The sequence below is a fragment of the Stylophora pistillata genome, chromosome 4, assembly GCF_964205215.1.
Source record: "Stylophora pistillata chromosome 4, jaStyPist1.2, whole genome shotgun sequence".
Lineage (NCBI taxonomy): Eukaryota > Metazoa > Cnidaria > Anthozoa > Scleractinia > Pocilloporidae > Stylophora > Stylophora pistillata.
In genome coordinates this window covers 26,607,525-26,623,815 of record NC_142522.1, presented here as the reverse complement: position 1 = coordinate 26,623,815, position 16,291 = coordinate 26,607,525, and the positions used below count along the sequence as shown (strand labels likewise).

Below are 16,291 nucleotides of genomic sequence, written 5' to 3'. Positions count from 1 at the left end.
CCGGGTTCGAGCCCCGGCCGGGGACATCATTTGTGTTGTGTTCTTAGGCAAGACACTTTACTTTCACAATGCCTCTCTTCACCCAGGTGTTTAAAGGGGTACCGGCAAGTTTAATGCTGGGGGGTAACCCTACGATGGACTAGCATGCCATCAAGGGGGGGGGGGGGGAGTAGAAGTGGCTTCATGCTACAGAAACCGGAGTTAAGCATCGGCCTGATGGGCCACTAGGCTCGTAAAAAGACTTTACCTTAGCTTTATATCACAGTCATCAGCATATGCGGCTCTTTCAATTTACCAAAAGGTGAGTGTTTTTCGGAAACAAGTAATCATTTCTCATGCTCTTATGCCTAGGAAGTTCCGTCTACAGCTAAGCAAAACAGGGGGTTAGTTGTAAACGGTTAGTTTACTAATACGAAAGTGATATTGCGTAACGAAGCAATTTCTAAGGCTTGCATTGTAAATTTAAAAAGGGAAAAAAAAAAAAAACGAACAATCCCGATTTCAGGAAGGAAAAAAGGTTGACCACTCATAGCCTTACTTTTATCTCGTTTTGTTTTGTTTTGGCTGACTTTACAATCCTGTTTCTATCCGCACTAATTGATAAACACCTTTGGCGTGTTACCTTGCGGAAGACACGGAAGTTTTAGGAGCACGGAGGATGAATAACTCAAGCTATTTGAGCTCTCAGCAATTTATTTTGAACTGCGTCATATCTCAACGAACACACGACTGTCTTGTGAAATTGTTGTGTTATATCCTTTTCAGTGCAACGCCGCAGTTTTTTCGGCGCACTTTAACAGTATGCCCTCTGCACGGCACACATCTACCTATAAGTCATCAAAGTACACAATAGGACACGCTATATGTTATATAAACATAATAATCCATCCATGATGAACATTAAGGGATTACTAAAGAAAACGCCGAGATGATTTGACGAAAAAAGACAAACAAATTAGATTGCCCGTCAGTTACTTAAACTGAAGCACCTAGGAGTAAAAAGAAATAAAAATGTATTTTTAACACACTAGTAGATCCTCATTCAAGCAAAGTGGTGTAATCTACTTAAGCTTCAGCTGAAAGGAAAAAAAATGACCTTGTTATATTTTTTCTTTCTTTCTCTATTTTCTCGCAAATGAAACGACGTTTGAAAGTTCATTTTAGGTACGCTGAGGAGTGAAGCATTTTAACCATATTTTTAGATCTGCATGTCGACTAGAGCTCTTTCAAAGGAATCACTCAACATGATAAGCGTAATTTTCGACGCAGCGAGAATACTTGCAGTGCTCCAGAAAATGCTTAGCTCAACAGGGGTTGATACGCGAACCTGTTAACGTGCTCGACTGGGAAAATGATTTACCCATATTTGTACTAAGGTATAGTTTGGACTGATTCTTACCTTAAGAAGAAAATTCGTTATCTTTGCCCTTTCAATTACGTCTACAAACATTTCCAATGCATCACAGCATCAAATAGGCTGGGAATATCCTCTCTGTATTTAAACGATTACTTTCCCGCTATAGTTTGTCAACGAGGGGCTGTCTCAACTATTACCCTCAATTGGAGCGCATTCGAACAGGATGGTTTCGTTTGTACTTTGCATTAAAATGACTTCTGCACTGACCTATTATACTAACCCCTTATCTCTATTGCCTAACAGAGTGCTTAAAGTCTGTTCCAAATTAGCGCTGTGGTAATTTCGCAATCTGTTTGGTTTAAGATTGCACCTGCAGTTGACCAATAGATATCCCTGCGAGGAGCTTTTTACTTCACAGAGAAGTATTTACTTAAACAAACCTTTGGGGCAAGAATATTGGAAAGTGGAAACCTGCTGAAAATTTCAGTAAATTTTGAACTAAAACGGCTTCCTCAAGCCGTTTTATTTGATAGAAAAACTTGGTTGAGTTTCTTTGACTTCAAAATCTATTACGTGCAAGATTCCGTACTAAAGATGTCTGCATAATAATTATTTCCAACAGCAGTATGCTCTGACCTTGACAAAACGTTATCGGCAGTCTTTTTGTACATGCATTGTAAACATTTGACTCTTTACTCAGCTACAAGATAAAGTAAAAGTAACCTTCGCAGTAGAAAGTAAATTTATGATTCAGTTCTTCGCATTTGTGCGGTGACTTCAAGAGGAACAATTTCAGTTCAAGCGGTTCTTAAGTAAGACACACCTACTTTATTACAAGCAGTTTGGATTCCGTTCACGCAGTATTATTGAGCAAGTGCAGGAAGCTTTGAAGATCATGATTACTCCTGAGAGATTTTCCTCGGACGTAACATAATCATGCCGCACGGTAATAACAGTAAATTATTCTCATCTTGGTCGTGGATGAATAGATCATAAAAGGGTAACTCCCCTCCCATTTGTCTGAGTTGTTCGAGTCCTCATTGTCATATTGTAGATATTCCTCAGTAACAAGGGCGCCCTCTACTTGCTGACACTCGGACGAACCATAAGCTAGCAAGTAAAAAGGTTTGTCGACAGGGAGGATGACGGGATGGGACTTGTCACCATCCGTTTGACAACAGAACGAGATCTTTGTATCGTTGTCATATATCCCATCAGGAAGTGTCCCACCATGACTGTTTCTGTTGGCCGCGTCTTCGTCATCCCACCGTATAAATCCTTCGCTGAGTCCTACTGGACAACCACCTTTCTTGTAAACGCAATATTGGCCTGAAAAAAATGTTCAGATTTTATTTATCATGAGACTAGACAACTCAAGATCTGACATACTTCTTTCATGTTTATGATTCCATCTAGTAGCTGGTTATGTAATTCAAAGTTGGTTAGAAAAGCGAAACTATATTGAATAGTTATGAAAATCAGTTCGCGGGAGACAAGAAAAAACAAACACATGGTTCGAGAGGAGAAGGAAGGAGTCCGTCGGTGGCCTATACTCCACAACCAGCGAACAGGCGTAGGTAGCTGAGTTTTTACAGCGGGAGATTTGTCATCATGATCTGAAATAACCCAGGGAATGGCCAAATAGTTTGATAAACTGGGGATTGTCTTTGGGGTAAAATCACGTTAGAACTTTGGTTGAAGTTTATGCCCGGAAAAACCGACTAAGTTTGAGATAAAGTGAAGGTCGTGATATCGATGATTAAAGAAACTCACATAACCAGATTACTCCAGTGTCTCTGACTAAGGCTTGTGAGGAAGAATCGAGCTCTCCCCATCCTCGGAGACCCAGGGGCAGTGAGTCGATTTCAAGTTAAGGGCAGAAGAGCCCCGGGGCTCTTCTGCCCTTAACTTGAAATCGACTCACAGCCCCGGGGTCTCCGAGGATGAGCTCTCCCGAGATAAGCCACCAACGTGGCGCAAGAAGAACATCGGAAAATCTCAAAGAGCTTTACACTGTCAAAAGTAACAGAATAAAGAAAAAGCTTCTGTGCTGGTGTGAAAATCTCTCGTTCATTCGCGCTATGCTAGGAGAGAAAGTTGAAAAAATTAAAAATGTATGAATAGTTATTACCCTTAGGCCATGGTTTCGTTTCATAACCGACTTTGTCCACATGTTTTATGCAGAAACTTCTGTTCAAATCATTTTCCCCAACGACTGCATCCAAATGAAAACCATCCGAGTGCCTATTGGCGCTATAAGAGTCTTCCGTGTCATGGAATCTCCAACCTGTTTTCCACTCAGAGCCGTGAGGAGACTGAGGACAGCCTGTCTTGGGACGAGGAAGTCCATATGTCCCAGATGGCCACACTGCTGTACACAAGAGAAATTTGGCCGTTAAACTTCCAAGATCTCAATATTCATATCCCTTTCTGTGTGTCCTAAATCCATAACAATACTTTTACTCAAAGACGGCTGTTTTTTGTCTTTTCACAAGTGTGGAACGATGGAAAAAAAAAAAGTCTGAATTCCCATGAGGAATCGAACCTCAGACGTTTAGGGGGTTGGGAGTATGCGAACCGATGCTTTAGAACGACTTTTCATGGTGAGTTAGGTCATCATTAGAATAAAGGCTGATAGTTTCTAAAGAAACTGTTTGGGGCTGCGTCGGTGGGGGTAATGAAATAATTTAGATATATCAACAAAGTTGAAATGGTAAATTGGCCACCGTAACGATTACAAAAGCTGACGTTTCGAGCGTTAGCCCTTCGTCGGAGCGAATGGGCTAACGCTCGAAACGTCAGCTTTTGTAATCGTTACGGTGGCCAATATATTTATATATATTATTCACCAGCCGCGAGGTCCGTGTTGGGAAAAACTGTGCCCGAGGTCTTGGATACCGCCCGTGGCCGTAGACCGAGGGCGGTACTCAAGACAGGGGGCACAGTTTATCCCAATAAGGACCGACCTATGCTGGTAAATAACATTTTTATTTTTCCTAACACATAACGAAATGATTGCCAAAAGAACCTGAATGATTTAGGGCTACAATTACGAGTTTAATTACGTAAAAATCCTCCTTAAACTTAACAATTTGTTAGCAAGTAGATGATAAAGAAAACAGACCTTATTCAAATTAAAGAGAAAGCTTTCATCGATTATTTGTAAATGTAACTTGAAAGGCTTCCCAGCAAACTTTGAAACATTTTTTGACAAGTAACTGTCATGATCTGACACCTGTCAATTGGAGAGGAAAAACGGCTTACGCTTTTGAATAAACAACAGCACTTGTATGACAAACACACACGAGTTAGATGACCATTAGACAATCTTATCGTAAAAAAAAAGAAAACAAAAAAACACTCAGAGATCTTAGGGAGAGTACTGTTTATTTCCAACGACGATTAATCTTCGAAGATTTACCTCTGTTCTGGATCCGTTTTAAAATGTCACGGAAAGACAAATTGTAAGTGAACGCAATATGTTTTGGAGTTGTCAGTCTGCTTGTTCGTTTTCTGCAATGGTGTGTGTAAATCTGTCTTTCTTACACTGAAAAGCTGAAGTCAATGAGACTTTTTCCAGCTAGACACAAGGGGATTTGATGCGACTTTTATTCACCTAATACCCCCGGTTTCTGTTGTGAAATTTACGGTAAAAATGTCCAAATTCAAGGCATTTGCGAAGAATAAGCGAAAGTGTTTTATTATAGAAGAACTGAAACCTTCGCTCAACCTATCACAAACGAACGAACTATGTGGAAAAAGGAAGAATTCAGATATTAACGAAGGAGAGTCAGATTGATTAACGTAATTGTTAACTGCAACTACCTCTCGTTTTAACTTTCTGAGTTACTTTTTGGGAAGGATTATTAAATAAAAAATTGCTTTTAGGTCGCGTTTCAATCGTTTTCAAAACAAATTCAGATAGAACTGAGTACCACCAAATTTATTTCGAAATCAATTTTTACGGAAAAACCAGTGATTTGAGAGCGAGAGAGAAGAAAGAATGAAAATTGTTTATCGCCAAAAGGTCGTGACCGAAGTCTTTGCTCCAAAATTCTGCCCGACCGGCAAAATGAGATATATTTGAAAAAATTGCAACGAAGCTTGAGATGTTCTGCAAAGTCACTCAAGCGAAACGGATACCGCCCGCTCTGAGCGGGCCGGATGTGAAGAATACTGCCCGCTCTCGAAACCAATCAGATTGCAGGATTTGTAGAAGACCTCCCGCTCACGAACTGAGAAAAAAATAAATACATCTTATTCGATGGTTTTAATATAAAATACGCGCTTATATTATGTGTTGTATTTTTTCAAGGCCCGTAGGGGGTTGAAAAAATATGAGAAATGAGCAAAAAATCCGTGGTGTATTTATGATAAGCCATCAAACAAGGGATTTATCATTCCACTATTATTTCGTTTTGGAAACCTATTATGGCCTTATTTGATCATCTTACCGACCGCGTCAGGCGTGAGTGAAAGAATAACCAAAAAAGACAAAAGCAAAAACGATTTAAGTGTTCTTAATGGTCGAAAACAAAAACCCAATGGTTTAAAAGTTCGTACCCTAAAAAACAGAAATTAAAATCAAAGTTTGAATCGTTCAGTGCGGCCATTTTTTCTTCGCTCTCTCTCTGTTATTTTCCCCGTTCTACAATGTAACACTGTGACAAATAATGTGTGTTCTGTTGCCTTAATATGCTAAAATGGCGTAATAGTGAAAAAATAATTTCCTTCAATCTTGACACCTGCCTGCTTGACAAATAAAAGGGTTCAAATCAGCTCGAAGTAACTGATTTGATTAAACAAATTAAAAAGTTCAAATCAGAAACGTGAAACCCAGTTTCCTCTTGCCGATGTCTTGAGGCAAATGTGAAGAAGCAACTTTTTAAAGAAGGTCCCTAATAGGCTTTTCGGGATCCGGGATTGGGCTTATTTGAAGGCCGGTATCCGGGAATTAAGAGTAAGAAAGGAGCGAGATGCGAGATTTTTGTTATGAACGAGAGACATGGGAATCTGCGATTTTGAGAGGTAAGATTCGATAAGTGATACGAGCCGAGAGCCGGGAAGTTCGTTGACGAGAATTTGTAAATAAATTAATCTACGAGAAACTCCAAACAAGTCTAGCCTTCCACGCAGTGGTTTTTATGGGGAATGCGTTGCTCTTCTCCCCTTAAACGCGAAAGTAAAACGCGATCCCCTAGAAACGTCTGCGTGAGAAGCTGAAAAAAACGCGCACAAAGGGTCATTTATGGCGGTCTTATCTGCACACGCGGCCTTTGCCCTGCGCTGTTGTTTTCCTGGCAACCCATTGGTGATATCTGGACATTCTGAGCTTTCCCCCGTCCAATAATAATGAACTTTGATTTTTCGGTGACGGACCAACTCATCAATAGGGAAAAATTGCGATACGTTGCTCCGTGAGGGTGTCAGCTACTATCGATGGCATTGAATCGAATGACCCACGATAGCATAATAATAGTAATGATAATAATATTTTACGAGAAGGGAAAGAGCGGAAGAGACTTTCTGTGGAAAAAAATTTCGGGCTCATCCTCCACGAGAGGTGGCCTCCTACAAGGCTCTCACGGGAACAGAAGAATTGTGTTCAGTTAAGTTTTCTTTTTGTCCCTTGTTATGGAACTGTGGGATTGTCGTCACCTTTTTTTGTTTTCTGCACTTGTTGAAATTGTTATTTGTTTCTTTGATACTGGCAGATCGTTAGTAATACGTTTTTCCGTGATCGAAGTTAAACGGAAGGAATTGGATACTGTAACTAGCGTATATTGTTTGTGCAAAACTTTAAAAACCTCTAAAATGAACGATATCATCGTTTTTGTGAAAAGAGATAAACTTACGCCCTAAGATGAGCAAAGACTTCAACGGATCCCTGATGTTGGTTGAGGAAATCATCACCCACCGAAAAAGCCCTTTTAAGTTGAGGTAATGGACTAAGAAAAAATTTTATGATCGGGATCAGGATTGCCCAGTATAATCCGTCGGGTTACGGGATTGAAGAACACTATTGGGATATTTAAACTCACGATACTTTTAAAACACCCACCTATATCATATTTCACTGTCATGTAAAACCGTCCTGGGTCTGTTACATAATTGCCTGGTTTTGCCTCCATGGTTTGACTATTCAGTTCGCAGATCCTTTCGCCAATGGAAAAGTTGATACTCTGACATTTTTGTTCTTTATCACATCGCTTGACGCAAACATCCGGGCTACTGACCCCGAATGCGTCATATGTGTATCCTAGAAGAGCTTTTTGGGAGGCTGATACTTGCGACTTGCACTTGCCGATGGCGTTAGCACGTAACATCCTGAATACCAAATGGAGGAAAACAACTGTACATAGTACCCGCAGAATGCTTTGGGTTCTCATGTTAGGGCCAGTAATTTATTTATGGCTCACCTGTAAGAACATAAAAGCGAAATTTTCCTTACAACCTGTTTATTATACCTTGATATCGTACCCAAATCCTACCGTCCATGGGTGGTAAAAAAAACAAACAAACAAACAAACAAAAAAACACTGGTGGCGGAGCAAGGGATACGAGGAGGGCTCTAACATCCTTTAACAAAAATTTGAGGGCGCGCAAGCAGCCAAATCCCACTCCTACTCCCACTTATGGTCAGATAAATGATGCTCGATAATATGAGCATTATCACCTTTTGAGCTATCCTCGGAGACCCGGAGGCAGTGAGTCGATTTCAAGTTAAGGGCAGAAGAGCCCCTGGGGACATTGTCTTACAAGACTAGTTCCAAACGGCCGCAGTCGTTCTGGCATCTGATTGGTGCCAGAAAATCTTTGGGTTTTCCTGCCCAATCAGAGTGAAGTGTCGTTTGGAGTCCTTTCGTGTGTTTTAACACGCACATATAGATCAAGCTCTGTTGCTCGCTATTATTGTTTCGGCCGTGCGACGAAGCTTTGCCCGAGGTGAAAAGTTTCAGTCTCAGCACACAAGGTAAGAGAAATCGATCAGATTGTCCGCGAAATCTTACCGGAAATTATATTGAATACTTTCGCAGGTATCACAAGAGAACGAGTTTAAAAGTTTGCGAGGTTCGTATAAAACAATGGTTGCAGGCATTGATATGTCGCTTTAAACGTTAGATGAGATGTAAGCTTAAATCTTTTTTAGATGTTTTGTACAATTTGTTGTGACTGAAACTTTTCCAATCCCGTGAAGTTATTTCGTCGCACGGGCCACGCAGGTATGTCAAGGAACTGGCGCTTACGCTTACGTAGCTTTCTGTGCGCGCCAAATAGACCCTTCCACGGTTTTTACGGCCATATTGTTTGGGGGTCAAACAAAACCTCGTTGCGTAGTAACAAGCAATATATTCTTCTGTAATTATTCGAGGCGTGTCGGTACCTTCGCTTAATGTCGTAACTTTATAAAGGGAAAATCGCTTATTTTCGTCTCCAAATCTAGTGGGAACATAGATAAGGCGTTACTGAAAGTAAGTGCCGAAGTTTTGGGGAAGTACCTTGTTATCACTGCGTTTTATGGGCAGATTGATATGTTGTTTGAAGGTGACCTCGTGGCCGCCATGGTTAGAGAATGGCATTTTAAATAGCACTTCTTTCGGTTGAGAAATTAGAATATGTTTTTTAGCTATCGATATTGTGTAGTTTTAAATTTTAGGATTTATGGTGGAGGGAAGTACTCAAATAAGGTTCTGAAAGCATCTGTATTTTGCATACCAGTATAGAGTCGAACATCAGCATCTCTGGCTATTTGTGCAGAGGCTGTACACAGTTTTAACCCCGGGGAATCGTCTCCACTTTTCATCAATTCGTCACTTGCAGTGATGATATCACTATTATCAACCTATGCTGATAATCGCCGCCTTTTGGGTGACTTAGTATTTGAATGCTCAAAAGGAGTCAAAAAAAGAGTAGGTATTGGATTGCTTACTGAAGGCTTCCCGTCTCGAAAATGATTGGAGCAGACGACAACACTCTGCCTTGACTTTCCTACTGAGAAATATTTTCTTCCCTTCTGAACCTTTCGAGACCATGCTTCAATTAATGATTGCTTGGGCTTCTGGAACGATAACTTCTGTGCATGTGAATGGATGACCCATTTTTTCGGATCTCCTCTATCATTGTTACAGCCGCCGACAGAACACCTATCTCCAAAACCCATTAAACCATGGGTTTATTTTTGCCGAGTTATTGGTTTTTCAAGAGTATGTTAGCCTGTCTGGACGAAAAGGTTTAAAGAGCATGTAAACACATTTATTTCAATTTTTCCTCTGCACAATTAAGTTACTTAAATACAAAAAGTCATTCGGAAAAGCTGTACTCTGACCCTCTGGCATTATGTCGGCCGCGAGGTCACGTCCAAAGAAAAACGATCTCAATGTTCCCATAAAACGCAGAGAAGAAAAGGTTTTTCGCGGAGAGGAGAAAAAGTCACTCGCCTTTATTGATGTCTTCTCTTTTTCAGCGATGAATATTAATTTTTGTTCCTGAACAAAGCGGAAATTTAAACGAGGGTAGCGATGCGCGTCTTTTTATCATCAGAGATTCTATAGCTCGTTGCTACGCAACGAGGTTTTGTTTGACCCCCAACCAATATGGCCGATAAAACCGTGGAAGGGTCTATTCTAATCGTTGCTTTGTAGTAAAGTCTTTACAATATGGCCAAAGTTAAAGAGAACGTTAAGTACGTGGACGACCTCTAGCAAGCGCTGAAAGAAAGCTTAGCTATGTTTCCGGTTAGCTAATTAAAACCTGAACAAAAACTAATCATCGAGAACATCGTGGAAAGGAGACATGTTTTCGGACAGTTACCGAAGGGGTTTGGAGAAAGTTTAATCTTTCAACTGCTGCGTCGAGTGTTCAAATTCTTGAGCTCGAAAGGCCACGGATTCTCTTCTAGTCCCTTGGTCAATGTCATTTCACCTCTTTTGTCGATTGTTGAAGACCAAGTTAATTACTTTTGATCATTGTAATCGATGCTGCTTTCATTGGGGATAACAAAACCAAAGAGCAAGAAATATTGGATGGAAAGGGCGGGTTTGCTTTATTGTAAATGTCAGCTTAGTACAGGGTTATCTACCCACATCCAATAAACAAAAGCTTCCACGTTTAGCTTTTCTTTTTAAATTTTCAAACGAAGATTAGATTAGATTTTGGCCGGGCATGCAGAAAAAGTTGCGCAAGCGCCAGTTGCTCGACATACCTGCGTGTCCCGTGCGAAGAAATAGCTTCACGGGATTGGAAAAGTTTCAGTGACAGCAAATTATACAAAAAATCTTGAAAAGATTTAGGCTTACATCTCATCTAAAGTTTAAAGCGACATATCAATGCTTGCAACCATTGTTTTACACGAACCTCGCAAACTTTTAAACTCGTTCTCTTGTGATACCTGCGAAAGTATTCAGTATAATATCCGGTAAGATTTCGCGGACAATCTGATCGATTTCTGTTACATTGTGTGCTGAGACTGAAACTTTTCACCTCGGGCAAAGCTTCGTCGCACGGCCCAAACAAACATAACGAGCAACAGAACTTGATGTATATGTGCGTGTTAAAACACACGAAAGGACTCCAAACGACACTTCACTCTGATTGGGCAGAAAAACACAAAGATTTTCTGGCACCAATCAGGTGCCAGAACGACTGCGACCGTTTGGAACTAGTCTTGTAAGACAATGTCCCCAGGGGCTCCTCTGCCCTTTAACTTCAAATTGACTCACAGCCCCGGGTATCCGAGGATGGTTTTGAGCATCGTCCCTGAAAACATGGCACCATGCCGAAAATCATCCTCAATTAATTTTTGTTACGCTCAGCTTGATAAGTCAAAGTAATAGCTATTGAAAGGACCCCCTCCCAAAATCCCACCATCAAAAGGTAAAGCTTTAAAGGGAAATTAAAAAGAGGCTTACTGAAGTGTAGAGCGCAATGTGTTATTGGATGAAATTCCCTAAGGGGAAGCGAGAAAAGCAGGCTCACTAATGGCAATATTCAGGGTACAGAATTTATCTCTTGTTGAACTGTAATGCCAAGAGATTTTTAAGAAGTTTACGCATTTTGCCGGCATTACATTGGTTAGCATTATGCCCAAAATTATGCCGGCATAACTTTTCTTAACCTACTCACACTCTGTTTTCACACAGAAATTACCGTAGGTGTATAGCGAAATTGTGTTGGTAAAGTAATGACTTTTTAGCCGGATCTATCCATAAAGATCGTACTGGATATAAAAAGTATATTTCCAGCTTTTTTATCAACTTCCTGCCTATTCATTGTCACGAATCGATTAAGTACACACCGTTGATACTGCAAATGTTTCCTTGTGACGACGAACCACACATAAAAAAAAAATATTGGAAATTGGGAAATTCCAGTTAGGCGCCATTCACAGCTTGAATACGTACTTAATTTTCTTTATGACTCACAATAAGAAAATATCAAACAGGGACAAAAATAATTGAAACTTTGAAAACTTAACGTATAATGATTATGTGTTAAGTTTACAAAGTTTTAAGTTCGTATTGTTTATTAAATCGAAATTATTTTTTTCCCTTTTTGATATTTTCTTCTATTATATATATACTGATAAAATACCAGGATTTTTCATTTTACCAAAAAAACATATCTTCATCGCGCGCAGTGAATCATTCGCTCTGACGAAGGGCTAACGCTCGAAACGTCAGCTTTTTCACTCTTTAGGGTGGCCAATTTACAATTTCAAGTTAATTGATATTACCAATTACAAGAGAGCTCAGTTCCCGCTTTTTGGAACAGAAACTATAAGTATTATTGTCTGTATTTCTCCTTTAAAACTTTATATTCGAGTTTCATAACATTTGTGTGACTGGCATTTTGCGATAGGTGATCACTTTAATTGCACTATTTTGCTGTTCCGAGAATAAATAAAAAAAAGTTGTGTTTTATTTGAAAATTTCATCAGTACCTGTTGTTACAAGGATCGGAATTGTCCAGAAAGTTCGCGAAGGTCATTGTCAAGCAATGTGTTGTTTCGAGAATTTTCTAGAACTGTGACTCATCAGTTTGAAAATACAATTTACTGCAATAGTTATAAATAGTTACTATTGTAATGGTTGTAAATAGTTACTTTTGGAAACTTCTAGACTCTCTTCGGATGCTTATATAAGCAGCTCGCTAGTCAGGTTGTTGTTGTGATTTGGGACTTCGTTCCCTGTTTGTGATATACAAGTGATATTGTGTGATAAGCCGGACAAGTGAAGGGATTTTCCCGTTCGGATGTGATACTGACATTCTGCTGTCAAGTCCAGAGTTGTTTACCGTGGAGTGCGATACGTCGAAGGAAGTCTTCAGGAGATTTCGCCAAAGAGAAGGACAGTACTTTACTTGAGGTCGGATAAGCGTAGATAAGTACATAGTTGATTTTAGTTGGATTGTTCCAAGAGTATTCGCTAGCTCGTGTTAGGTTATCTCCCGTTGTTTACAGTTGAATAAATTGTGTTTCGTGGAAATAGCGAGGTTATTATCTTTCTGCCGGTAATCAGTTACCGTAACACTGTAAAATAAACAGACCATTTCATGGCCGCTTGGGGATACGAATTTTATCTTCTCGTGCTGAAAGTATATCTCACGAGATATACCTACAGGAGTTACAGCACTCGAAGATAAAATTAGTATCCCCGCGGGGCCATGTAATATCCTCTATTTAGTGAGTCAGAGAGAAAATATCAATACGCAAGATAAATCTTCAAGTCTCAAAACGTTTCGCAACCTTTGAAAATAAAGTCAAGCTTCAGCAGTGACTCCACTTAATAACTTTGATCAAGTTTTTCACGATTAAGTACAAAAAAAAACAAACAAACAAACAAGAGCAAAAACATTCAGACTTGAAAAAACAATTAGAACTTGACGCACAACATGGAATATTATATCATACGCTTACTCAAAGAACTTTGCGATAGTTTTGAAAAATAGATACTTTCTGTAAATGGAATACAAACTTTAAATTAATTTGAACTGAAAAAAAAAAACTACACCTCGGCTTATGGCATATGTTATGAGTTTGGGTATCGAGTTAATTGTGTTTGTGAGGAAGAGATAAGGTGTAACTTCGAGACATAGAGGATTCGCAACTTGTATGGACATTTAACGCTGACAAATCACCTTTTATGGAGAAGATATGCACTTCGTAAACTTACTTTCTCTGTGAATTCTGTGTTCTTGTCTTGACGAAATTTAGCCTGACTTTGTCTCTGTGTTCTGACCTGAATTAATTAGTCAAAACGTACGAAGAAATTCTCAAGGGCGCTGATGATGAAACACTGCTTGGGGCGTAGCTTTCTGAGAGCGATTCCCTTCCGGGTATCCTTTTAGGCCTTTTTTTTGTCTAAGGTACCTAGTGTTACGTGAGGTAAGCGTTTTAAGTCAACAAATTTAGGTAAACAGATAATTTTCTAATGACCAGCTGGTCGCACAATCTATTTTGCTGGAGGCAACCAATGTGAATGCATTAAATGGGAACTTCCTTTCATACAACATCAAATCATCGATCTCAATGTTCCCATAAAACGCAGAGAAGAAAAGGTTTTTCGCCGAGAAGAGAAAAAGTCACTCGCCTTTATTGATGTCTTCTCTTTTTCAGCGATGAATATTAGCTTGCTGAGAGCGATTCCTGTTCGGGTATCCTTTTAGGCCCTTTTTTTGTCTAAGGTACCTAGTGTTACGTGAGGTAAGCGTTTTAAGTCAACAAATTTAGGTAAACAGATAATTTTCTAATGACCAGCTGGTCGCACAATCTATTTTGCTGGAGGCAACCAATGTGAATGCATTAAATGGGAACTTCCTTTCATACAACATCAAATCATCGATCTCAATGTTCCCATAAAACGCATAGAAGAAAAGGTTTTTCGCCGAGAGGAGAAAAAGTCACTCGCCTTTATTGATGTCTTCTCTTTTTCAGCGATGAATATAAGCTTGCTGAGAGCGATTCCTGTTCGGGTATCCTTTTAGGCCTTTTTTTTGTCTAAGGTACCTAGTGTTACGTGAGGTAAGCGTTTTAAGTCAACAAATTTAGGTAAACAGATAATTTTCTAATGACCAGCTGGTCGCACAATCTATTTTGCTGGAGGCAACCAATGTGAATGCATTAAATGGGAACTTCCTTTCATACAACATCAAATCATCGATCTCAATGTTCCCATAAAACGCATAGAAGAAAAGGTTTTTCGCCGAGAGGAGAAAAAGTCACTCGTCTTTATTGATGTCTTCTCTTTTTCAGCGATGAATATTAATTTTTGTTCCTGAACAAAGCGGAAATTTAAACGAAAATTTAAACGGCCGGCGAGAGCGCTCAAAACTCCTCAAGAGCTTCACGCTGGCTCGATAATCAGTGCTTCCATGGAACTGAGAAAACTTAGCACTAAAAAGGGATTGTATCAAAACATGGAATATCATTGACTTTCCTCGAAAGAAGTATGCAGTATTCTAAAAAGTAATATCTGAAAAACAAAACAATACAAAACACACAAAAAAAGAAATTATCTGATCAGAGAACTGCTAATTGCAACTAAAAAAAAACCAGCAAAACCTCACGATACCCAAACTCACGAAGTGACTATCATGTGTAACTTGCCGATATATAGGATTTGTATGGAAGTTTAATGCTAAAAAAATCATATTATGTTACTTTACGGAGAAAAAAGTTCCTTAAAATAACTTCTTCTGAGAGGTCTGTCTTCTTGTCTTTAGGCTAATTGGATTGCATTTGCATTCGTGTCTTCATTTTCATGAATCAATCATCAACTCCTAGAGTTTAGCTATAATTACGGAAAACAGGATAAACGAATATGCAAAATCAAACGAAGGCTCGCCCTCACACACTCGTTAGCAAGAGATATTGTGTAACGAGGCGACTTATGGAAAATTCTAAATGCTAAAAGTGAACTAAACTCATTTTTCGGAAACAATTTAAACTTGAAAAAAATTTCCTTTCCTAAGTTTCTTTTCTCTTTGTCTTGAGTCGATATAGCTGGCTATGTGTTTGTGTCTTCGCTCTCATTAATTAATTAAACAACTCTTACGAGGGAAGTCTTTTAAGTGGGTGGAAGATGCGAGTTAGCAACTCTCACGCATCTTGAATGATAATAATGATAATAATAATAATAATAATAATAACAATAATAGAACTACTTATATAGTTCTTATCCAGACCTGATCTAAGCGCTTTACAAAATAGAAATATACATATTGAATTAAAAGTAAGTCTTAAGTTTACGTTAACAGATATTTAAATTTTCACAAAAAACGGGTGTCTAAGATCTAGGCGTTAGAAATGGATAAGAAGAGAATTCTTACGCATTAAAATAATTTTTAAAAAGATAAGTCTTAAGTTTACGTTTAAAGAGATTTAAGTTGTCACAAGAACGAATGTCATCAGGTAGTTTGTTCCACAGTTCAGGAGCCGAAACAGCAAAAGATCTTGAGCCGTAAGACTTGAGATTAAAGTTGACAGGAGACAAGCGTATTGTTGAAGATGACCGGAGCATTCTTGAAGGTGAATAACGACATATCAGATCTTGACTGTAGATAGGAGACTGTTGGTGAAGAGCTCTGTGGGTGAGCAGAATTATTTGGAATTTATTTTGGATATATCAACAAAGTTGAAATGGTAAATTGGCCACCGTAATGATTACAAAAGCTGACGTTTCGAGCGTTAGCCCTTCGTCGGAGCGAATAGAGGAATTGTGGGTTGTGTGTGCTTTTAAAGGCAGAAAATGGAGCTACGTTATTAGTGGGTGCATGGCAACGAGAAAAACATGAATAAATTAGTGGAATGAAAAGCGTTCATTGATCCCTGTGGGATTGAGACTGCCGGTTTGAAAGATGAGCTTTTGTTCAAGATTTTTACGGCTCTCCGTGCCACCTAAGTGCAAGGAAAGACCGCAGATTGCCATATGTTGCTTA

At 39.2% G+C, this 16,291-nt stretch overlaps 1 protein-coding gene across 3 annotated transcripts; it reads right to left on the bottom strand.

The window, feature by feature from the left end:
* Nucleotides 1-550: 550 nt before the first annotated feature.
* On the bottom strand, nucleotides 551-13,857 carry LOC148733091 (uncharacterized). Of its 3 annotated transcripts, XM_088757158.1 has the most exons (5): nucleotides 13,528-13,857; nucleotides 11,652-11,672; nucleotides 7,419-7,776; nucleotides 3,489-3,728; nucleotides 551-2,686 (listed from the first exon to the last, which is right to left on the bottom strand). In XM_088757158.1, the coding sequence occupies exons 3-5, from the start codon at nucleotides 7,744-7,746 to the stop codon at nucleotides 2,292-2,294; spliced, it is 963 nt and encodes a 320-aa protein (XP_088613284.1). In that variant the 5' UTR covers nucleotides 7,747-7,776; nucleotides 11,652-11,672; nucleotides 13,528-13,857; the 3' UTR covers nucleotides 551-2,291. The 3 variants fall into 3 exon arrangements, with proteins under 3 accessions (XP_088613284.1, XP_088613285.1, XP_088613283.1); XM_088757159.1 differs by lacking the exon at nucleotides 11,652-11,672 and having other exon boundaries at nucleotides 3,489-3,725; XM_088757157.1 differs by lacking the exon at nucleotides 11,652-11,672 and having other exon boundaries at nucleotides 13,528-13,856.
* Nucleotides 13,858-16,291: the final 2,434 nt, after the last annotated feature.